At 36.4% G+C, this 25,783-nt stretch overlaps 1 protein-coding gene across 1 annotated transcript in view; it reads left to right on the forward strand.

Moving 5' to 3' along the window:
* The first annotated feature begins 565 nt into the window (after nt 1-565).
* LOC145038423 (serine carboxypeptidase-like 40) overlaps nt 566-25,783 on the forward strand; it is a 31,597-nt gene continuing 6,379 nt past the window's right edge. Inside the window, exon 1 of the mRNA XM_078986792.1 lies at nt 566-803. Coding sequence (XP_078842918.1) covers nt 626-803 — 178 coding nt within the window. The 5' untranslated portion in view covers nt 566-625. The remainder of the gene's footprint in view (nt 804-25,783) is intronic.

Genomic DNA, 25,783 nt, shown 5'->3' on the forward strand with positions numbered 1-25,783 from the left:
CTTCAAGACGATATGTAAATAAATGTTGAAACTTTGGATTATTTCAATAAAAAAAAAAAAAAAAAAAAAAAAAAAAAAAAAAAACTTGATTTTCAAGATAATCAGCAGAATAATATATTTTAAATTTCAATATAAAATGTTTTTTACTTTTATTTATTACGATGAGTTGGAGTCTATTTGTCAAACAACCTTATTTTAAATCATGGGGAAAAAAAAAGTTGAAGTGGATTAGCTAGATTTGTCTTTTTACAATAAATATTTTTCTGTGGAAGTTAAATGAAATATACGATTTTCAATTTATTTTAATCATTTTAACTAATAACTATAGTAATAACATATTTGGGATTAGTCATTTTGTTTAAGTAGAGATATTGAAGTGTATAAAATTGAGATATGGTATAATATACTATGTTAATCGCACATTTAATACACGTATAAATGATAAAATTTACGTGATCATGACCTATCAACTAACTATCTTTACCTAGAATTCTCAACTACTCAACTTTTTTGGTTTAAAATTCATTACGTCCTTTGGAGCATCATCCACCATGCAATCCCAATATAATACGTGATTGGCACAACCACATTAACCTTAATTCAACTTTAATATCTCGAGGCAGCAATGGAGAAGACTACCCTTTGGGTTTTTTATATCTTTCTTTTCTCTTCAAGTATTCTAGGCCAAATCCATGCCGGTAACAAACAAACACAAGCTCTTAACCATCTTTACACAACTAAATGGTCTCGTAATTCAGCTATTGACAACAGCCATTTCAACTCGGTTGAAGACCTGAACAAAGGTATCATTGTTAATTCTTCTTCATGATAATGAAAAATATTTTGCTTTATAATTGTTGTAACTCGAAAGTAAACCGGCAAACCACTTAAAATAAAGTACCAAAATGTTTATAATCAAACGGTATCCGGTGTTGTCCTCTCTCCTTGAGGTCGATGATTCAAATCCCGCCGTGGGTATAAGTGAAATTAATGAGTAGTTTAGACGTAGATTATATTTGTCATTAAAAAAACATTAAAATAAAGTCGATTGGTTTTTATTTCGCACGAGTTAAGTTAGTCTTAGTTAACAGCCAAAAATGAATCGTGAAAAGTAAGTCAGACTTGAGTATTTTTTACCTCGTCTCTTCGCTCATTACCAATATAGCCTGCTCCGGCTCACCTCCGTAGTGCCCGAATCTGATTATTAGTAAAAGTTGCATGATTTTCTGGTCATTTTGAAATTTCACTAGAGATTTTGTGGCTTGTACCTCTTTGATTCTCTCACAAACTATGCTAGGGTCCAAAATTTTGATATTGCAATCTTCCAATTATGGTTGTCTGGTCAGACGTAACAAATAGCATTGTCTTTGTAACACCCATAAAAATCATGCCAATTTAAAACTTTTTAAATCATTCAAAAACCAATAATTATTATAAATTTGTTTTCAAAATGGTTTCATGTCAGAGTATCCCATAATCAAATCATAAAAATATAAGGAGGTGCACGATCACGCATTCGTCTTCCCGCGATCATCAGAAGTACTTGAAACAAAATCAACAATTGTAAGCCCGAATCTTAGTGAGTTCCCCCAAAATACCAATGTCATACAAACCATAACTGTATCATATAAACAAACAACATGCATAATGAGCCATCAGCCTGACTGGACCACGTTGCAGGGCCATCAGTGTAAATAAATAGCACTCTGAGCCATCGGCACGTCTGGACCGCCTCTCAGGGCCTTCAGCCAATCCGGACCGCTCGTCGGGCCTTCGACCTGACTAGTATGCCCTACCAAGCCTGCAGTCTATCCGGTCCGCCCTGGGTATGTTAGCCTTCAGCACAAAGCAGGTCCGCCTCAACCCAACCCCTAAATCAAACAATCATGTGCACATAAATATCATATGCTAGCTAGCATGTACATGTAGTCATACAAATCTAACAGATCACTAACATAGTAACATCCTATAAACATGATACCGACCTAACCGGTCACTAACATAGCATTATCTTATATACCAGGATACTAACCTACCAGGTCACTAAACATATCATCATGCAATAAACCCGGATACAAATCTAAAAAGGGTCGGCAGTGGTACCTTCAACCCTGTTAGTATATTGAGGACAACTCACCTCACAAGTAGCTCGGTATGATAATGTCAAACTCCCCTAAATACAACTCCAACTCAAACACCTACATCCACCAATGATCCACTTCCATAAATTTCCAAATTAATAAATACCCCCAGAAGTCAAACTGCTCAACCCTTGATCGAAGTCAAAGTCAACAGTCCATGTTGACCCAACTCGTCGAGTGTAGTCCATTGACTCGTCGAGTTCCTTAAAAACTCGGGAAACCGTGAAAACCCCAGTTGACTCGTCATGTTTTCAGATAACTCGTCGAGTCCATGTGGTGTCCATAATGTCGGAAAAATCCTAACTAACTTGTCAAGTCATCTCACTGACTCGCCCAGTCCATAAAGAAAGCAAAAATGGCCAATCATAATCTTACTCGTCGAGTTAACCATGAAACTCGTTGAGTCCCTTTAGTCAATTTCTCATTCAGACGTTTTTAAGCTACCCAAAGCTCCAAATTGTAGATCTAGCTTCCTAAGGTGAAGTGATCATGTAAAGTTGCTAACTTTACCTGCATGCAAGGTCTTAAAAGGCTTAAAACACCAAAACCAAGTCTAGGATGAGGTTTAGGGCATGGATAAAGGCGAATACAAGATAAATTTGATAGCTTTATGAATTTGGTGCCTAGAGGAGTCCATATCTGAGACCATGTCATTCTGACAAGCTCAAACCGAAGAGTGGCTCCATTAAACCCTAAAAATGATCATAAATGTCCATAGAAGAAGATCTAAGCATGAAAGGGTTAAGGTATTAGCTGTATACCTCAGATTGGTTGCTAAAAGAACGTAGATGATAGATCCACTTCTTCCTTTTCAATCCAAGCTCCTCACCTCTTCAAGTTTCCCTTCCAGAATCAACAAATAACACCTTTCAAGCTCTCAACACACACAATGGGGGTTTAGGTCTCGATCTAGGGTTTCCTCTGGCTGTAGTGATGATGAGGGAGGCTAGAAACAATCGATATGTTCTTTAAATAGGGTGCAACCCCTAAAATTTAGGGTTCCAATGCACAGCCTCTACTTGTCGAGTTGGGATCCTCCGACTCGTCGAGTAGAAGTCATAAATCACGCGGCCTGACTAGGTTCGACACGACGAGTTGGGGCGTATAACTCGTCGAGTTCCTTCAATAAAAAGAATGTAAAGCTTTTAAAATTATACATGTGAGTCGGGATGTTACAATTCTCCCCCACTTGAACTGGACTTCGTCCTCGAAGTCTGCTGTGGCAAACAACTCCGGATAATGCTCCCACATCTTTGCTTTCGTCTCCCAAGTCCACTCAGATCCCCTCCGGTGCTCCCATTGTACCTTTACCAAAGGTACTTCCTTGTTCCGTAGAACCTTCACTTTCCTCTCCAGAATGGCCACAAGCCTCTCCATGTAATTCAGGCGCTCATCGACCTGAATACATCTAATGAAACTATTGTCTCCTTATCCAGTATGCACTTTCGCAATTGCGAGATGTGAAAAGTGTTGTGAATTTTACTGAGCTCCTCCGGGAGGTCTAGTCTATATGTCACCTTGCCAACCCTGGTAATAACCCCAAAAATTTTGATGTATCGGGGACCTAACTTCCACCTCTTCCTGAAGCAAATCACACCCTTCCAGGGTAAGATCTTTAGTAATACCATGTCTCCCGCTTGGAACTCCAGCTCAGATCGACGCCAGTTGGCATAACTCTTCTCCCGACTCTAAGCGGTCTGCATCCGCTATTTGATACGCTGAATCCTCTCGGTAGTCTGCAGAACTACCTATGTTCGTCCCTTCACCATGTGGCCGATCTCACCCCAATAGACTGGGGTATGATATCTCCATCCATACAACAGCTCATATGGCGGAGCGCCAATACTGGAATGAAAGTTGTTGTTGTAGGAGAACTCTGCAAGGGGTAGATAGGAGTCCTAGCTCCCACTGAAGTCAATAACGCAAGCTCTCAGCATATCCTCGAGAGTCTATATGGTTCGCTCACTCTAGTGATCTGTCTGCAGATGATAGGTTGTACTAAAGTGTAGTCGCGTGCCTAGTTCCTCGTGGAACTTCATACAGAAACGAGAGGTGAACCGAACATTGTGGTCTGAGACAATAAAGACTAGTACCCCATGGCGAGCGACGATCTCGTGGATGTACAAGTCAGCCAACTTCTCGGCCGATGAACTCTCTCGTATTGCTAAAAAGTGGGCACTCTTGGTCAATCGATCCACAATGACCCAAGTAGCGTCGAAGCCCCTAGCCTTCCTCGGTAGCTTGGTGATGAAATCCATCGTGATCTACTCTCATTTCCATATGGGAATCTCCAGAGGTTGTAGCTGACCATGTCGCCTCTGATGCTCGGCCTTAACCATCTGGTAGGTCAAGCACCTTTCAACGTACTATGCAATATCCTTCTTCATGCATGGCCACCAGTAACTCAGTTAAAAATCCTGGTGTCCCCCGGTGAATAGAGAAGCAAGACTTACAAGCCTCCCCCAGAACAATCTGTCTAACCCCACCAGACATCAAAACCCAGACCCGACCACAACAGGTCAACAATCCCCGGCTATCATGTACAAACCGGATGTTCTCACCCCTAATCCTCTCAAGATTCCAATTCTCATGTCGCATACCCTCAGCCTGAGCTTCCCTGATCAAACTCACCAGTGGAGAATCCATTGATATCCTTATATATGTTGCTGAAGTAGAAGATCCAGCTGACTTGTGGCTCAGACCATCCGCAACCACGTCCGCTTTACCAGGATGGTAAAGTATCTTACAGTCATAATCATTGACCATGTCAAGCCACCTGCGTTGTCTCATGTTCACGTTCGGCTGATCCATGATGTGCCTTAGACTCTTGTGGTCTGTGTATATGGTATAGCGGACCCCATAGAGGTAATGTCTCCAAATCTTGAGAGTGAATACCACCACTCCCAACTCTAAATCATAAGTAGAGTATCTAGTCTCATGCGGATTCAACTACTACGACGCGTAGGCTATCACACGTCCTCTCTGCATGAGGAACGTTCCCAGTCTTGTGATGGATGCATCACAGAACACTACAAAATCCTCAACTCCCTCCGGGAGAGTGAAGACTGGAGCCTCGCAAAGTCGCTGTCTGAGGTTCTCGAATTCCGTCTGCTACTCAGGGCCCCACCCGAAATCCACCCCCTTCCTTGTCAAACGAGTGAGGGGTACTGCAATCTTGGAGAAATTATGTATGAATCCCCGGTAGTACCCTACCAATGCCAAGAAGCTCCTGATATCCGAGCGAGATTTCGGAACCTCCCACTGCATAACCGCCTCGATTTTGGCCGGATCGACCAAAATCCCCTCCTGGTTAACAAGATGTCCAAGGAACTGAACCTCTCGTAACCAAAACTCGCACTTCGAGAACTAGGCATAAATTCGTTCTCGCCTCAAAACTCCCAATAGCTCCCGAAGATGCTCCTCATGTTGCTATCGGGTCTTGGAGTACACTAAGATATCGTCTATAAACACGATGACCGAGCAATTAATCGTCGGTCTGCAGGCCCGATTATCAGCTCCATGAACATGACCGGCGTGTTGGTGAGCCCAAACGGCATCACCAAGAACTCTTAATGTCCATAACGACTTCGGAACGCGGTCTTCTCCATGTCCTCCTCTCTGACCCTAACCTGATGGTACCCTGACCTCAGGTCTATCTTGGAGAACCAAGATGCCCCCAGCAACTGATCGAAAGATCATATATCCACATGAGTGGATAACGGTTCTTCACTGTCAATTTGTTGAACTCCCGGTATTCGATGCACATCCGGTATGAACCATCCTTCTTCCTGACGAAGAGAATCGGCGATCCCCACGGAGAACTGCTCAGATGAATGAACTGCTTTCCCAACAGTTCCTGTAGTTGTTATGACAACTCCTACATCTCTAGTGGTGCCAACTGGTATGACGCCTTTGGGACAAGGGAGGCACCTGGCACTAGGTCGATCCTAAACTCGACCTGCCTCTTCAGAGGCACTCCGGGTAACTACCACCCGCTGACCCTCGCAGTCGATCATGGCATCGAAGCGACTAATCCAATCCATACCCACAATCACATATACATCCCCATGGAATCGGAATCAAGTATATCAGGAAAGAAACTCTGAAGATCTCCAACACGCAACCCCGATAGACTGAAGAAGCGGAAATCCCATGTTCATTGGCGATAGAGACTCGCAACAGACACTCTATTTCTCCTATTGGAAAACCAAACTCTCTACTAAATGACTGAGAGATAAACGGCAGACTTGCCCCCAGGTCGAATAATACCAAAGCAGGTAAAGAGTTCACTAAGAATGTACCTAACATGGTACAACACATATAAGCATAAAACAAATATAATCAGTAAGATAAGGGATAGAAACATACCAGCAACCACGTCTAGTGTTGCCCTGGCCTCTTCTGCCGTAAGCTGGAAGGCGCTTCCCTGAGCCCTCGGGGCATTGCTCTACCTTGACTCTTTTCAGTAATCCTTAATGTAGTCGGCGCTAGAGCCTGCACGGGCCTGGCAGCGAGCTGTGGACGGTTGGACTTCATGTGACCAACCTAATGGTAGTGGTAGCAGATCCTCATATCCTAAGTAGAGGTTGGTTGGCAATAATACCTTGCAAAATGCCCCTCCTTGATGCATTTGTGGCATGCACTACTCGATCTACAAACCCCCAAGTGACCTTTCCCGTACTTGCCACAAGTGCAACCATGTTAGCCTCCTGACCTAGAATCAACGGTCTCAAACCGCTTTGGCGTCGGCTGCGGTTATGTCGGGGCCTATCTCTGCTCCCATAATTGTAAATCGATCTCAAGCTCACACCACCTAACGGACTCCTGTAACTCTAGCAGTGTATCACAGTGATGGGTAGCAACAAACTGACGGATGTAAGTCATGAGCATGCTCAGATAACATGTCATCTGAGCCTGCTCAGAAGAAAACTCAGGTCAAAACATCTCCCTCTCAGTGAACATACAGGTGATCTCCGTCACCGTCTCCACACCCTGCCTCAAACCCAGAAACTCCTATGCCACTCACTTGCGCTCAACCCATGGAATGTATCGAGCGCGAAACATATCCCTGAACTGATCCCAAGTAATTGCAGCTCTCTGATTATCAGTGTAGGACCCTGTCATCAACCTCCACTAGGCCTTTGCCCCGAACCTCAGCAAGTTTAGGGCACATCTAACCTTTTGGTCAACAGGACATGAGCATGTGAAGAAACATCCCTCCACATCGAATAGCCACCTCATGGCTATAAGCGGGTCCTGAATCCCCTCAAAAGTTAGGGCCTTCATGTTATCGAGGTCCCAGTACTTAAAACCCCGATTGGCACCCCTTACCGTCGTTACAGTTGTTGAAGCTGTTGCGGCAGCCGTCTTAGCAATGGCTGCATAACACTCATCAAAGTACTCAACCATGGTAGTCTTGATAGACCCAAACATCTCTGACAACTGTTCCAAAACAGAGTAGCAACCTCATCATGCAGGATCTCTTGAATACCGTCATCCATTTCATCCGACCTCATCTGACCAATAACCACAGGCACTGCGGGTCCCTCCTGACCGCCATCTCCTGATCCTGATTCGAATCCAGTTTGAAAGCATCTAGTAACCACCATGCAGAAAAATATACAAGGAAGATATCAAATATTCCATACAATAATCTGGGAACCAACTCCCAACAAAGCCCTAGGGGTTGTGACTTCCTTGCTACATGTATGGGTCTTGTGCTTTCAGTAGTACATGCCCATACTACCTTCCACACCTACCCATATTTGTCTCAAGTATCATCACAACGACTAACAATATATGTAAGCATGGTTCACGCTCAATCCTCACTCCTAGAGGAAGGCTAACTATCTCCTAACTAGCCTACTGACCCCGCACAACCCACCCATGAAACTTCCACCAACCCTGTAGTACTCGTGTATGCTAACCATACATAACGTTGGACCCTATAGACTTTCGAATACCTAATCCTACCCTAATCCCTTCATCAAACAAGAACAGGAAATAAGGCCAAAGCAAACATTCTCAGGCTATAAGATCTTAATTATGTATAGTCGTTATGCATACACTAAGCAACTGCAGTAATGGTGTCAATTTCATACAAGGAAAACCCTAGGGTATCAGGCATTATATAATCATGCAATTCTATCATGCAATACATGAAGATCCTAGCCTAGTACTAGCATGTTGTCTAACATATCACAAAATCAAATAATTCGTAAGGTATTTTGGGGTCTACTAACTGACTCCGGTTGATCATACACTAGCATCCTCTTTTAGTATTTTTAAAACCATTTGAAAAATCATTTTAAAATCTTGTCCTTATTTTGAGATTGGATACACACGAGTGTTTCCTCCAATTCACTCAAACCAAGGCTCTAATACCAACTTGTAACACCCAAAAAATTCATGCCAATTTAAAACTTTTTAAATCATTCAAAAACCAATAATTATTACAAATTTGTTTTCTAAATGGTTTCATGTCAGTGTATCTCAGAATCAAATCATAAAAATATAAGGAGGTACATGATCAGTGATCACGCCTTCGCATTCCCATGATCATCAGAAGTACCTGAAACAAAATCAACAAATGTAAGTCTGAAGCTTAGAGAGTTCCCTCAAAGTACCAATGCCATACAAACCATAATTGTATCATATAAACAAACAACATGCATAATGAGCCATCAGCCTGACTGGACTACCTCGCAAGGCCATTAGTCTATCTGGACCACTCTCCGAGCCATCGGCACATCTAGACTGCCTCTCAGGGCCTTTGACCTGACTAGTATGCCTTACCGGGCATGTAATCTATATGGTCCGCCTGGGTATGTTGGCCTTCAGCACAAAGCAGGTCCGCCTCAACCCAACCCCTAAATCAAAAAATCATGTGCACATAAATAGCATATGCTAGCCAGCATGTACATGTAGTCATACAAATCTAACAGATCACTAACATAGTAACATCCTATAAACAGGATACCGACCTAACCGGTCACTAACATAGCATTATCCTATATACTAGGATACCGACCAACCAGGTCATTGAACATATCATCATGCAATAAACCTGGATACAAATCCGAAAAGGGTCGGCATTGGTCCATTCGACCCTGTTAGTATAGTGAGGATAACTCACCTCACAATTAGCTCGGGATCACGATGTCAAACTCCCCCAAATAGAGCTCCAACTCAAACACCTACATCTTCCATAAATTTCCAAATTACTAAAATACCCCTAGAAGTCAAACTGCTAAACCCTTGATCAAAGTCAAAGTTAATGGTCAAGGTCAACAGTCCATGTTGACCCAACTCGTCGAGTTCCTTAAAAACTCGGGAAACCGTGAAAACCCTAGTTGACTCACCGAGTTTCCAGACAACTCGTCAAGTCCATGTGGTGTCCATAATGTCGGGAAAACACTAACTAACTCATCGAGTCATCTCCCTGACTCGCCCAGTCCATACATAAACCAAAAACGACCAATATTCATCTGACTCGTCAAATTGACCATGCAACTCGTCGAGTCCATTTAGTCCATTTCTCATTTAGACGTTTTTAAGCTACCCTAAAGCTCCAAATTGCAGATCTAGCTTCCTAAGGTGAAGTTATCACATAAAGTTGTTAACTTTACGTGTATGCAAGGTCTTAAAAGGCATAAAACACCAAAACCAAGTCTACGTTGAGGTGCAGGGCATGGAGAAAGGCGAATACAAGATAAAGTTGATAACTTTATGAATTTGGGACCTAGAGGAGTCCATATCTGAGACCATGTCCTTATGACAAGCTCAAACCTACGAGTGGCTTCATTAAACCCCAAAAATGACCTTAAATGTCCATAGAGGAAGATCTAAGCATGAAAGGGTTAAGATATTAGCTTTATACCTCAGATTGGTTGCCAAAACGAAGTAGATGATAGATTCACTTCCTCCTTTTCGATCCAAGCTCCTCACTCTTCAAGTTTCCCTTCCAAAATCAACAAATAACACATTTCAAGCTCTCAACACACATAGTGGTGGTTTAGGACTCAATCTAGGGGTTCCTCTGGCTGTAATGACGATGAGGGATGCTAGAAATGGCCCATAAGTTCTTTAAATAAGGTGCAAAACCTAAAATTTAGGGTTTCCATGCACATCCTCTACACGTCGAGTCGGGGTCCTCCGACTCGTCGAGTAGAAGTCGTAAATCACATGGGCTGACTAGGTTTGACACAACGAGTTGGAGCCTCCAACTTGTCGAGTTCCTTCAATAAAATAAATATAAACCTTTTAAAATTATAACTAGGAGTCAGGATGTTACAGTCTTCAACATGCATAGTCTATTGGTGTTAATCCAAACTAAGTCAAAATCACATGATAATCTTTAGGGGTATTTTAGTCCTTTTGTGATTTTCTTTATTTCTTTAGGAGTTTGACTTAGTAAACGCTATGTTGGCAGTTGCTTTGTTAGTAGGTAGAAGTTCCAGCTTCATCAGATAATTTTTGTTTATTTATCGGCTTCTTCATGTGCTACTTTAAAATAAGAGAATAACCAGAAATTTACCACAAAATTTATTTGGTTTTTCCTCTGTTTTGAAGATTCATATTTGGTATGTGATTGAAATTCTGTAATGTCCCAAAAATACTAAGTAACAAATTCATTTTTCAACCACTAAAATCATTTATTTATTTTCTCAAAAGACATCTAGAGTTAAATGTGTTCTCAAACATCATATGTGGAAATAAAACTTCAGGGGGATGCAGTGTGATCAAGTCGGACCCTTCCCGTTGGAACCTGAAGTAACTGAAACACTTAAAACACAAAACCGTAAGCACAAAAACTTAGTGACTTCCCAAACCACCACATACCCTTAGTCTACCTTCCAAAATGTTATAATCCCACCATACAAGTATTATGACTCCACCATAGTCTCTCATACAAATGTTGTGATCCCACCATAGTTTTTCATACAAATGATGTGGTCTCATCATAGTCTTCCATGCAAAAGTCAAAAATACAATCTAGCATACAATAACCCCCCCCCCCTCATATCCTACATACTATAGTGAGAAGACTCACCTCATAGTTGTGAAATTAGTGTTACGCCCCAACTAGCGAAACACCCAAAGTCAACCTTAGTCTACCTTCCAAAACTAATAATTTGTGAAAAAGTAAACCGGGTCAAAAAGCCAACGATTAACGGTCAAAGTCAACTCAGAAGTCCACCATACCGTCGCCAACCCCTGGCCACATCGTGGCAGCTAAACGCCAAATCAGTCGTGTAAACCTCATTCACTACATCGTGGTGAGCACCTTGTCACGTCGTGGTTTATTCTCCTGTGTAGATTAACGGATTAAGCCTTTAAACCATTAAGCCATTTGCTTTAACTTTAAAGAAAGCTTCTTAGGACCCTAAAGGTTCATAAAAATATGAACTTTATGGACATACATGACCCATGTATGTCCTTCACTCAGACTAGGTCAAATAGTAAGAAAATGACCTAAATCCCATGCATGGCTCTCAAAACATTCTAAACTTCTACATCCATAAAATATAATGATCAAGGGATGTTGGTTAGTCATAAAGTTGCTAACTTTATCCCACACAATCACCCAAACTTCAACCATAGAACAAAATATTCTAAATAACCTAGATCTATAAGAAATGAGCCAAAAAGACCAAGCCTTGAAGGCTTACAATGGTCTAAAAGATGACACGAAGGGTGGATATGAGTTGCTTGATGGTTCCTTGCACTAGAACTTGTTCTTCTTCCTTCAAAGATCACAAAAATCACAAAAAATAGGCTCAAATCTTGAAGGGGTGCTAGGGTTTGATCAAGTCTTTCAAAAGAGTGATGGAGGATGAAGGTGGACAAACCCTAGCAATCACATCCTCCAAATAGGGCCTTAAGCTCCGAAATTTAGGGTATTGCACCATGGCGCCACCACATCATGGCGACTTAAAAGATGCGTGACTCCTGTTGGTTTTTCATGTCATGGTGATCCTTCATCACCACGCCATAGCCATCCAAATTTCACAAAATTAAATTAATTTATTCATACCTGAAACTGAGTGTTACATATTCATGTGTGTTTTTCTCACATATGGTTTCAAAGATCCAGACTGATTTTCTCATAGTGAATGCCCAAGTATATGCCCCATAATACCATGGGTTCCTCCTCCAAGAACAAAGACAAAGATGGACATATCACTCTTTAAGATTTGACGTTCTCCAAAAACAATTACACATCTTGTGTAATCATGATGAAGGTCTTTATGTAAGCACAAGACGTCTGGGATGCTGTCAAGCCTACATATCCGAAAGAAGATGTAGAGGTACACACAGATAAAATGGCAATGACAACCATTTATCATGGAATACCGAAGAAGCTCTTGTTGTCATTAATGGAGAAGGAATCAACAGAGGAGGCGTGGGAAACCTTAAATGGGGGCAGAAAGGGTGAAGATTGAAAAAGTGAAAACATTAAAGGTGGAGTTCGAGGCGTTAAATATGAATGAAAGTGACACATTTAATGACTTCTCCATGAAGTTGAATAACCTAGTAAACACCATAGGAGCTCTTAGAGAAAAGTTTTAAGAGGGAAACGTTATGAATAAGATGCCTTTTGTTTTCCCAATAAAGCTTCGACAATTGAGCAATTTGAAGACTTCAATATGATGTTCGTTGAAGAGGTAACCGGGAGACTAAAAGCTCATGAAGAAAGGATTCGACGGTCAAGATATAATAAAGGAAAGAAGTTGCTCCGTACCTAAGAAGAGTGGAAGATAAGATTTAAAAAAATGGGTTCTATGAGTCCTCGCCAAATCAAAGACATCAAGCACCTGATGTAGGAAGTGGATAAGGTCATCAGAGAGGACGCGGTTGTAGTAATTGTGGCAGACGAGGTGGTTGGCATGCCGGTGGGTTAAACCAAGTTCGACAATAAAGTTGTCATTCCAATAAGAGTCGTGATAAAAGCAAGTCCAATTGCTACAAGTATGAATATTATGGGCACTATACGTTGGAGAGTCCTAAGCCTCATCGAGAAAGAAATCAAGAGGAAAATATTTCCCAAATCCACCTAGACGAGCCAAACTTACTATTGGCGATGCACACAAAGATGTTCCTGAATGAAGAGAACATCACACCCAAGTTGTTAACCCTTCAAATAGATGGGTCAAGCTAAAATTTATGGTACCTAGATAATGAGTCGAATATGCACATGATGGGAAAAAAATCTATGCTTTATGAATTGGATACGAGTATTAGCGGCCATGTGAAGTTTGGAGATGATTCGATGGTGTTCATAAAAAGTAAAGGTTTGCTACATTTGCGATGTAAAAAAAGGTGAGAAGCAAGTATTGCATAATGTTTACTACATTTAAATCCTCCACACAAATATTATCAGTTATGGTTAACTTGTTGACAATAGGCTCAAAATGGTAATGCATGGAGAGTTTATGCGGGTTTACGAAAGCAATAGTGATATTCTCATAAAGGTGAAAAGAGCTTCTACTAAACTATATAAAACTTAATTGGAGGTTGTTAAACCAATAAGTTTTCTATCCAAACAATTTGATCAGACATTGCTTTGGTATAAGTACCTTGGTCACGTCAAATTTCAAGCTATGAAACTCATGGAAGACAAAGAAATAGTTGTTAGTTTGCATAGTATCATACCACCAACTCAACTTTGTAACAATTATGTGATCAGTAAACAAGCTCATGCTTCATTCCCTTCACATGCCAACTTTAGAGCATAAAAGGTTCTATAACCTATGTATGGTGACATTTGCAATCCTATTACACCACTGGCACTTGTCGGTAATTGTTATTTCATTCAATGTTATATGGACTTTCATGTTAAAAATGAAATTTGAGGAGCTTTATTACTTCAATAAATTCCATGCACTAGCTGAGAACGAGTCCGAGGAACAGTTTCTCACTTTTATAAGAAATTAGGGAGGGGGGTTTCTTTCGAAAAGATTTGAAGCTTATTGTCGAGAAAATGGTATCAAAAGGCACCTCATAGCACCATACTCGCCACAATAAAACGAGATTGTAGGGAGATGGAATCGGGCCATGGTCTAGATAGAGAGAAGTTTTCTGAAAGAAATGAGCTTACATTTTTAGTTTTGGGGTGAGGCCATTCAACAAGCCACTTATATACTTAACCAGGTGCCGACTAAAGATTTACAGAAACTAACTCCATATGAGGCATGGTAAGCAAGAAAGCCCAACCTTAAACACTTAAGAATGTTTGGGTGTACAACATACGTGAAATTCAATACCATGGGTATAAAAAAAAAACTCGATGGTCGGAGAAATGTTGTAATTTATCTTGGGTCAAAACTTGGAACAAAGGCTTACCATTTATATGATCCAGAAATAGGAAAAATACACATAAGCAGGGATGTCAAATTTTATGAAGGAAGAACATGGTTATAGTGTTCTAAAAGTACAAGTATTTCAAGCAGTGGTACAAATAATTAGCCATATATAGAACCTTTATTTTTGAAAATGCAGGTGAAGACCAATGTGATTTTATTGATGAAGAAAGATACCAAAGCCCACATGTTATCTCAAATGAAGTTTCACATGACCAAGAGGGAGTCGAATTTCCAAGTCCAAACACTTTTACTTTTCAAGATTCGCACACCCACACCACCTTCATACCTAGTTCCTATTCACCATCAATGAGTTTACCTGTAGAAAGTGTTGAATCATCATCATCGACCAATCAAACTGCCCCAAAGATATCAATTGTTATCCGATATTCATGAAGAAACCAAGAGAATCGAACTTCATGAAGAGTTATATTTCTTGGGAATGGAAGAGCCTATAACATTTAGTAAAGCTACAAAAGACGAGAATTAGTGAAAAGTAATGATGAACGAGGTCGAGGCAATAAAAAAGAATGATACGTGGAAGTTAACGACTCTTCCACCTGGCCACAAAGCCATTGGTCTAAAGTGGGCGTACAAATAGAAAAAATATATGAATGGTGATTTTGTCAAACATAAAGCGATATTGGTCGCTAAAGGCTACGTTCAGCGTTATAGAATCAATTATAAAGAAGTGTTCTCTCTGGTAGCTCGAATTGAAACGGTACGCCTTCTACTTACTCTTGCAGCTAAGCAAGGGTGGTAGGTACATATTTTTGATGTTAAATATTCATTTATGAATGGAGGCCTCCAAGAGGAGGTATATGTATCTTAACTAGAAGGGTTCGTTAAGGAGAAACATCGAGATAAAGTATACGGATTGTATAAAGTCTTCTATGGTTTGCGTCAGGCACCAAGGGCGTGAAATGCAAAGTTGAATGGGTGTTTGAAGAAGTTTGAGTTCACGAGATTCCCTTAAGAACATGTTCAAGTAGCCACTAAATTGATATTAATATTAATTAGACTATGAATGATAAATCTATGAATTACCTATGTAAGATCAACACAAACAATAATAGTACATATTATGAATAATTAATGCTTTCTAACACAATTAAAGCAACTACTTTTTACCACCTAACTCTAGGATTTTTTTTTTCAATCACTAGATCAAGCAATTTAATGTTAGTAACAAATAGATAACAAGTTCATGCAATCAAATCAATCTTTCAATCACGTATGTCGTTATCTCACATAGCCATATTCATTGCAATTGTCTAATAATTAATGGAGGCCATTATAAATAACATATACCAATACTAGTATTAAAACCACTTTGCTGAAACGAATTCCCCTTGATGTGCTTCCCCACTTCATTATTCTTATAAAGCAACCAAAAGACAGGACATGAAAAACGATTGCCATCCTCACCTTGTTAATCTTTGTCCATTCACCGAGATGAAGAGACATGTTAGTAAATCACAAGGAGGCACAAAAATATATAAAGTGGTGTAGAGAGCCTTAGGACAATAACGAGTTCTAAAACCAGGGCAACAGTTATACAATTATATGGATGAAATCGAAGCAGCATATCCAAAGGCGAGTCCTACAACATGGGTAATAGATAGGAGAAATTGAAGGAAGATTTCATATGGGGTGTTTGGTAATTAGTTTTTGGGAGATTTTAGAATCATACATACACCTCCCCCCCCCCCCCCCCCCCCCTCTCACTCATAAAATCATCAAATCATGGAGGTACACAAGCACTATTACACTCACATGGGGAATACATTAAGCATTTTTTTATTGGGGGGGGGGGGGGGGTTACGTATAGAAATTCCCTTTTGTTAAACATGTCCTAATAGTAAATTAACTATCTCTTTTAAGTCAACGATATTAATTATGGGAAAATGAATGAGAAAAAAAAGGAGTTAAATAGATTTTTACTTATTATTTTTCGTTAAAAAGTACACGTATTAGGTAAATAAGTTTGAAGTACCATTGATTGGTAATATATTTTTAAACTCTATATAAATGAGCCTAATTTCCATTTTACATCAACGGATGAGGTTACAAGGGGCAGGGCCCCAAAACCTAAACAAAATTTTGTATCAGGTGAGACTCCGACCATGCATTTTTCCCGCTGAAAACCTATTGATGACATCCTGATGGTGTAGGTGTCGGTTATGTCCAGTAACTATCATGTTTTGGCGCCAATTTTTGTTTAACCGGTTTTAACCACCTTTCCCTCAAGTATAAATAACATATGGATGTACCAGAAAAAGGGTTGAACATTAATATTCTCGAAATTATATCATAATTTCTGTATCTCTCAAGAACACAAACAACAAAGTATTTTTTGTGTTTTGGATTTAGAAGCGCTTTGACTTCTAAATTGAAATTCTTTGGATTATCCCAAATCCGATTTCATGATACAGACTATAGGGTCGAAATCGTGAATTTTGGAAAGTGATTGTAATCGCGAAATAAACTAAAATCTAAATAAGCTTATTTACAGGGTACAACAACATTAACAGTGTGTGTACTACCAGATATTTCCACTTGGAGGAGGAAGAAGAGTTTTGATAATTGTGCATTCAAAATAAGGACCAAAATTGTCAAATTTAGCAAAAACGAGGGTAACGCGAACCCGAGTTTTGGTGTCCGTAGGTCATGCCTGTGCACAAGTTCAATGTTTTTGGTGGGACTCATTCTCACATTCATCACTTTTCCTAAATTTATTTTAAAATACCCATCTTTAAACATTCATCTCTTTTGCTAAATTTATTCTAAAATACTCATCTTTGAGTATCAATATCTCATTCACATATACTTCATTTTAAACATATAATATATCGTTTTGAAGTTCTTACGGGGAAGAACACAAACCCACTTAGAGTTAATTATATATACAACATATGTATATTTTATATATGTCCAAAATCAGGAAAAATATAAATATTTATACTAAATTTTCCAACAACTAAAATAGTAAACATGTCTTGGAAATATTTACATGAGTCTAAAGAGGCGAATGTTGTATTTAATAAAAACTTAAAATAATAATTAGAAATAGACCAAGTACAGGAGACTTGGTGAAATACGGAAGGAAAGAAGAAATAAAGCATGAGCTTCACAAGATAATCACTATGGATTTATGGGCAAGGAAAATGTAATTTCAACTATATTGCTAATTAAATATCAATATGGGTTTATACACAAAGAACAATAAAAAAAACAAATGAACAATATTCATATGTGATAAATATTAATATTTATCAATCAAAATAAATAATAAAATGAAAGGTTTATTATGTATATTAAATAAAGAAAAAATAAATAAATAAAAGGTTTACTAATTAAAAGAAATAAATTGCTTATTATTATAATTGACTAAAGTAATTAAAATAATTAGTTTAGGATTGGGTTTTGACTATTCAATGGCTTGAAGGGTCGGGACGTGTACACGGCACTTTGGTTTGGTTATTAAAAAAAACCAAACGATAACCATTACAATCGGTTGATGTATTTCGATAACCATTGAGTATCAGTTAATAATGGTTTCAATTAATGATTTTAGTCGGTTAATGGTTTTGATTATTGATTAATATCGATTAATCAATAATCATATAAAAATTTCTTAAAAACAGAAAACACATTTTTATATAAATGAAAAAACAAAAAGTAAATCATTATAAAATGAATAAAGAGTACTATTTTGTTAACTTACTTGTAATATTTCATCTATTAATTTAGACGGTTGAACACCATCATACATGTCCTCTAAACTCCTTTAAACATTTAGCATAAACACCACCATACATTTCCTCCAAACTCCTTAAAACATTTAGTAGATGTCAATAAAATTAGTCAAAAATATTCACGATAAATGTTAAACATTATCTTATTGATTTTGAAAAACATAGTCGTGTTATAACAAAATTTATTAAGTCCTATAATCTTCTCCTACAACCAAAAATCTATACGTAATACATGTGTAGAAAAAACCATTTCTTCTTAAATTGTTAATTTCATGAAATTTTAAATTTTGCTTAGATTTTATTTATTTAATATTACCAATAACTTGCAATTTGTTTATAATTAAATATAAGGTTTCAACAAACCATAACTAAACCATTATTAATCGATTAACAAAAAAACAAAACCGAACCATTTGTTTTAAAAATGGTTCGGTTATTATGATTTACTTGTATCTATTAATTTGGTTTTGGTTTGATTTTTGGTTATTCTTCCCTGGCGTTAAAAAGCTGGAGCTTATATATAATGAAACTTATTATGTCATTTAGGTAAGTAGTCATAGAAATCCTAATTACCTCTTCTTCCTTCCCTTTTCTTGACTATCCTTCCCTTTTGTTGACTATGCACCATATGCCCACAACCTTTGTGCTCTTATATTTTTGTAAAGTACAATCAAGGTGGTAGTATCCTTATTGATTGAAGAAGCAGCATTTGGTGTCTCGAGTTTGCTTGTATGGATATATTGATAAATTTTCTAGGTTACATTGAAATTAAATTAACATTATTTGCATAGCGTAATTTACATAGAATAATTTATGGGCACAAGCAACCTAGAACTCTATTACTTTTCTTATAATAGAAACATACTTTGAAAAACTAATCTAACCTATGAATTATTAAAAATTACAAGATTAGAAGTACATTCCTTTTTCTATAATCGATTATAACAATCTACTTTCTTCAAAACCGTTCTTAGAAAGCTAGCACCAGAAGTATGATGCCCGTAATGGTTCACACCCAATACCCTAAGGAACGATTTTGAGATAAGAAAGAGGATGAAATTTTTGGCTATGACTTCTCAGTAGGGTTATCCTTATCTGCTAAGGAAGGCTTCTAGAACCCTTCTAGAACCTCTCCAAAACTGTCCACACCATGGAAGGATATGGAATTGTCTCATTTGTTCGACTATTAAACAATTGCAATTTAACCCTTATACATTTAGTTAATTCTAATTAATCCAAAATTAATTTTCAATTAATTTTGTTAAATTCTTAACCATTTCTAATCAATTTATTAATCAAATAGTAAACTAACAAATTATTTTCTCATTATCTAAAAGTTGTTCCTAGCTATTTCTAGTTATTGAGAGCAACCTAAAAAGAACTTTGCTTTTATTCATAATACTATAAAATTTTAGTTAAGATGTTATACACTTTAATCCAACAGTCTCCCACTTCGAGAAGTCGTCAACTACAATTATTTGTTTATACTTTAATAACTAGCAAAATGTGCTTTCCAAATCCACTGTCGAACACTGATTCAAATCAAGCATTGAGCATTAAGTAATTAATTATTCCTTCATTCTACAAGGTATCGTATGGACTCGAGACACGGATATAAATCAATCTCATAACCCAAGATTTTGTTTCCCGATTTCCGAATTAAGATGACCTTATTGGACTACTAATTGACACATCAATTTAGTCTAGGCTTGGCCCAACACTATAATTTCAACATCAAATCACTGAGGGTCCCAAGGATATTGATGTTCCTTTAATAGTAAAAATGAATGAATAAACTTTGACTACATAATTACAACCTTTATTCATTATGTCATACACGAAACTACGTTTTATCATATCAAGTTACAGATGCGTTTACATAATACAAATGCACAACAGACTTGCAAACTATAACTTATGTATATTTGCTTGAAGGATAGAAGATATTATCATCTTAGAATTATTCGTGATTGAATTCATGTAGTAATATTGAAGTGTGGATTTAACCAATAATTAAAATCTCCATTTTAAGCACTCATGAGTATAGCAGCAATCTCTATGCAATGTCCATCCTCTGTAACAGTCTTGAATCATTACCTATTCCCTAAGAGTATGAATCGCTATGGTATTATTAATACTTAGGAAGTAAACATATAATATAAAACACAAGAATAAACAATTGAAAAAGGTAGTACACATACTCATAAACAAATTTATATTATTTAATCACCAAAAAACAATTACAATTTACTTCGTTGTATTGTTTCAACCTATCAACTAATTACTGAAACTAACATCATATCTTAACCATATTCTCCTAGCATGATCTATGTGCTTGGTCTTGCTCAACGTCATTGTAAAAGGATCAGTAGGATTATCCTCTAGTGATACTCGATTCACCATGAGGTCTCCATCTTCAACTCTATGTCGGACATAATTGCATTTTATTAAAATGTACCTAGATCTCCCATGATCCTTTGGTTCTTTGGTCAAATAAACCGCACCTTCATTATCGTAGAAATTTTATAAGGGTTCTTGGTTTGATGGAGCAACTTCGGGATCACCGATGAAATTCATCAGCCATGTTGCTTCCTTCGCCACCTCGCTTGTTGCGATGTACTCTGATTCACAAGTAGAATCAGCCACCATTTTTATTGGAACTCTTCCAAGTCACTACTACACCATTCAATAGGAATACCCATCTGGTAGCATTGTACCCAAACCGAACGCTCAATGCATTGTTCGTGAACTGTTCGGCGGGAAGTTCGTTTATGTTCATTTATTTAATAAATAAATAAACATGAATACAATTTCTCGTCCATTTAGTTAAACGAACAAACATGACAATGATTTCGATTGTTTAATTATGTTCATGAACATTCGTTTATGTTCATTTACGTTCGTTTATGTTCATTCATTTAGGTTCCTTTCATGTTCATATGAGTTCAATTGTGTTTGCTTACATTAATATATTATATGTTCATATATGTTGAATTATGTTTGTTTATCTCCGTTTGTTTATGTTTGTTCATTTATGTTCATTTAGGATGTTCACGAACATAAACAAACAAACATGAACAATGTAATTTTTTAAACAAACGAACATGAACAAGAAAACTCGTTCGTTTATCTGTTCGTGTTCGTTTGTTTGTTCGACTAACTTAAACAAATGAACTTTAACAAGTCCTCGTTCGTGTTTGTTCAATTCATTTATAGCCCTACCAGCTGGATTGTGAATAAAAGTTATCTCTATCCGTTTAAAAGTTAGCATCACTGTAACCACTCACTCTTAACCCGTCTTCACCACCAAAAACTAAGAACATGTCTTTAGTTCTTCGCAAATACTTAAGAATATTCTTTACTGATGTCCAATGGTTCTACCATGATTATCCTGAAATCGACTTACCATGCTTAAAGCATAAGACACATCACGACGAGTACAAGTCATAGAATACAAAATCGATCCTATAACCAAAACATATGGATTTGACTCATATCATCGATTTCTATATCATTACTGGGACATTAAGTCTTACTCAATTTACTTGTAACGTCCAAAAAAATTATAGTAAAATTTTCATTTTAAATCATCAAATCTGTACAACCATTTGTTTAAAGCTAATAAGAGTAAATATATTTTCAACATCAGAGTAATACAATAACAATCGCTCGATCTTGTTAATCTCGGATGCTCAAATGTTCCTCCATTTTCTTTTAAGCATGAGTCATCTTCTTCAATGATCCATCTATCACTAGCCCACTCTATGAATCATCTCCACTAGTTATCAAGCTCATAATTCTTGTTGTCCTCTAAGTCTAATTGCTTTGCAAAAGTTTCGAATATTCCCACTCTACTAGTCTCCTTTAGATCTGCAATTATGCTCAGAAAACTAGAGAGTACCCAAAGTAGTAATAAAATAACAAAAAGGAAAATATGCATGATGATTAGCTAAATTATGAATGAAATATGCTAATAGTAACTATAAAAAAAGTAAATAAAATGAAACTATCATATATATGAAAGGGTGTATTATTAAACTTTTAAGAAGACCAAATTTAAATTTTAGTAATTCAATTAACTTTTAATTAATTAATATCTAAATCATCTAAGATTTAATGATTATATTTTAATTAAACTTTTAAATAAATATTTTATAATTAAATAATTATCCTTAACTACCTTTTAATTAAATAATATTTAATTTTATCTTCTTCCTTAACTTTGAAATTAAGGTTTATCAATTACCTAGTTTTTAGGTGTTTAAAGTTTAGGCAAGTAAAACAACTAATAAGGAAACTATTAATAACCCTAGCAATTTGGAAAAAGGCAATAGAGGGAAGGAAAAAATCGAAAACCCTAGAGAACTACATATTTTCGAAAAAACAGGTATAAAACGACTTTTTTTATATGTTTACTAATGTGAAAATTATAGACAAAACTCCGGGCTTTGATACTACTGATGGGTTTTCTAGGTTACATTAAAATTAAATTAACATTATTTACACATCACAAATTACATAAAAGAATTTATGGGTACATGCAACCTAGAAATCTATGGTTTTTCTCATAATAACAACAAACTTTGAAAAACTAATCTAACCTATGAACTATCGAAAATTACAAGATTAGAAGTACATACCTTTTTCTATAATCGATTATAGCAATATACTTTCTTCAAAACATTTATTGAAAAGATAGCACCAAAAGTATGATGCATCTAATGGCTCACACCTAATACCCCAGAAGGCTAAGGAACGATTTGGAGAGAGGCGAAGGGATGAAATTTTTAGCTATGACTTCTCAAAAGGGTTAAGGCCGAAAATTCTAAGTCAAGGGGTCCTATTTATAGCTACTAGGATACGAGGATAAACTCTAATTTGAATAATAAAATATTTCATCTTTATCTTATTCAAGTGGTTCTCCTTATCAGTTAAGGAAGAGTTCCAGAACCCTTCTGGAACCTCTCTAAAAGTGTCCACATATGAAAGGTTCTAAAATTATCTCATTTGCTCAATTATTGAACAATTGCAATTAAACTATTATACATTTAATTAATTCTAATTAATCTAAAATTAATTTCCAATTAATTATGATTAATTGTTAACTATTCTAATCAATTTATTAATCAAATAATAAACTAACAACTAAATGGACTTTGGCCTAGCGGTAAAGAATAACACTCTCAAATGAGTGATCATCTGTTTAAATCTCACTGGGAGACATAAGTTGTATTTAGGAGTATGTTAGTTTGTTAGTTCAAAAAAAAACTAACAAATTATTTTCCCACTCTATAAAAATTGGTCTTAGTTATTTCTAGTTATTGAGGATAATTCAAAAAAAATATATTTTTATTCATAAGATTATATCAATTTAGTTAAGATCTTAAACATTTCATATTTGCACAAAGTTTCTTATATTAGAGTTCATTAAGAAGGTATTTCTTAAAACCCTATATGGTTGGATATTAGTTAATTTACAAAGATTCAATTGATTTTTTTGGGGAATTCAATTCTTATTACATGCCTTTTATTACTTCCATTGCGTTTAATTGCTTAAAATCATTAGAGTTACGGATTATGTTCTAGACTTTACTAAATTGACACATATGGTCCTTTAATTTCTTATTTTCCTTATTTGGCCCGAGATGACCCTAAACCTTGACTTGTTTTGATGTTTTACATATTTCCTGTTAACCTAATCAACATATTTATTAGAAAGTAGTTTATAATATGGTTAAGTGGGTTAAATTAGAGTTTCACATGGTATTTTCTAATATAATCAAGTAACTCCTAATTTATTAAATTTTATATTTTAACAACTAATATTATTAAATCTATATTGGTTATTAATATTTTTATTAGTTTTTAAGTTTATTTTATTTATTTATATTGTAATTAATAATTTTTTAATTTACCCCTAAAAAAGACATTACAATTACCTCCCCTTAGAACGATTATATCCACCAAAACAGGGCCAGTCCAAATGTAAATGTATATGGAGTCCGGAGCGAAAAGAAAAAAATGACTTTTTAAGGACAAATATAATAAAGATTAAAAAAATAATCATTTATTCTTCACTATAAACGCGTTTAATTAGCAATAACAAATAAACCAAATTGTTTATATTTTAAGCTAGTTTGAGTTTGAACCAACTTTAAGCCATAAAAACCATTTAGGTAATATATATATATATATATATATATATATATATATATATATATATATATATATATATATATATATATATATATATATATATATCCTAGAAATTTTGGCCTCCCTGGAGACATGGGCCATGAGCGATCGCCCGGGTTATCCACCGTCTGGATCGACCCTACCCCAAAATCACACGTTCCAAGAAATGATGTGGAAATTGTTTTTTCATCTTCCTAAAATGATTTCTCTTGAGCCTCGGTCCACACAAACTTCACAATCTTATAGTTCAACATGTTCAAAAGACTTGCTTTTTGAGAATTTTTTGATAAATCTTCCAAATCCAAGAAACTTCAGATTTCGATTGGACTCTTTATTTTGTCCCAATTCATAACCGATTCAAAATTTGTTGAGTCAACTTTAATTCTTCTTTTTCTTACAGCATGACCTAAAAATTAGACTCCATGAATCCAAAATCCACACTTAGGAATGTAATAAATATTTTTTCTTCAACGTTTCAAGTAATAATCTTAAATGCTTCATGTGGTCTTTCTTTTTGTGTTCGAGTATAGAAAAATGTCATCAATAAACATGATGAAAAACTTATTGAGAAATAATATAGACACCTAATTCATAAGATCCATGAAAGTTGTGCGTCGATGGGTTGGTTAACCCAAAAGGCATGATCAAAATTCAAAATGGACATAACTTGTTCGGAATATTGTTTTCTCAACATCTCCATTTCTTACTTTCAATTGATAATAACAATGCCTAAGATCGATCTTTAAGAAAATTTGGCCCTTGTAATTGACCAAAGAGCTTATTGATCGGAGGAAGGGGATACCGGTTCTTGATAGTCACAATATCAAGATCACGATAATCAATACATATTCTTATTGAACCATGTTTCTTCTTTACAAATACAAAAGGAGCTACCCAAGGTAATGTGCTAGGTTGGACAAAGACCTTATCCATCAACTCTTGTAATTAAATCATTATCTCTTTTAACTAGATAGGTGTCAAACGATACGGTGCCTTAGTAATGGGTATGGTTCTTGGAATCAAGTCAAAACAAAATTCAACTTGATGACCGGACGGTAATCCAGGTAAATTGTTAGGAAAATATCATACCACATCAATTTCACCCATGATATTCTTCTATAGTAATATCCACTACATATGGTAAGTAGGAATGATACTCTTTCATTAGATATTTTGCTAATAAATTCATGAGACTCTTGACATTTCAAACAATAAATAAGTAAGATGAAATGTCTATTGAGTTCCATTAGTTTAAGACTCATCAAATAATGAAACATTTCAAATGACCTTTTATTTAGCTAATATTTTGTATTTTCAAAATACTTAG

Source organism: Lactuca saligna, chromosome 4, assembly GCF_052625555.1.
Source record: "Lactuca saligna cultivar CGN05327 chromosome 4, ASM5262555v1, whole genome shotgun sequence".
In the NCBI taxonomy this organism is placed as follows: domain Eukaryota; kingdom Viridiplantae; phylum Streptophyta; class Magnoliopsida; order Asterales; family Asteraceae; genus Lactuca; species Lactuca saligna.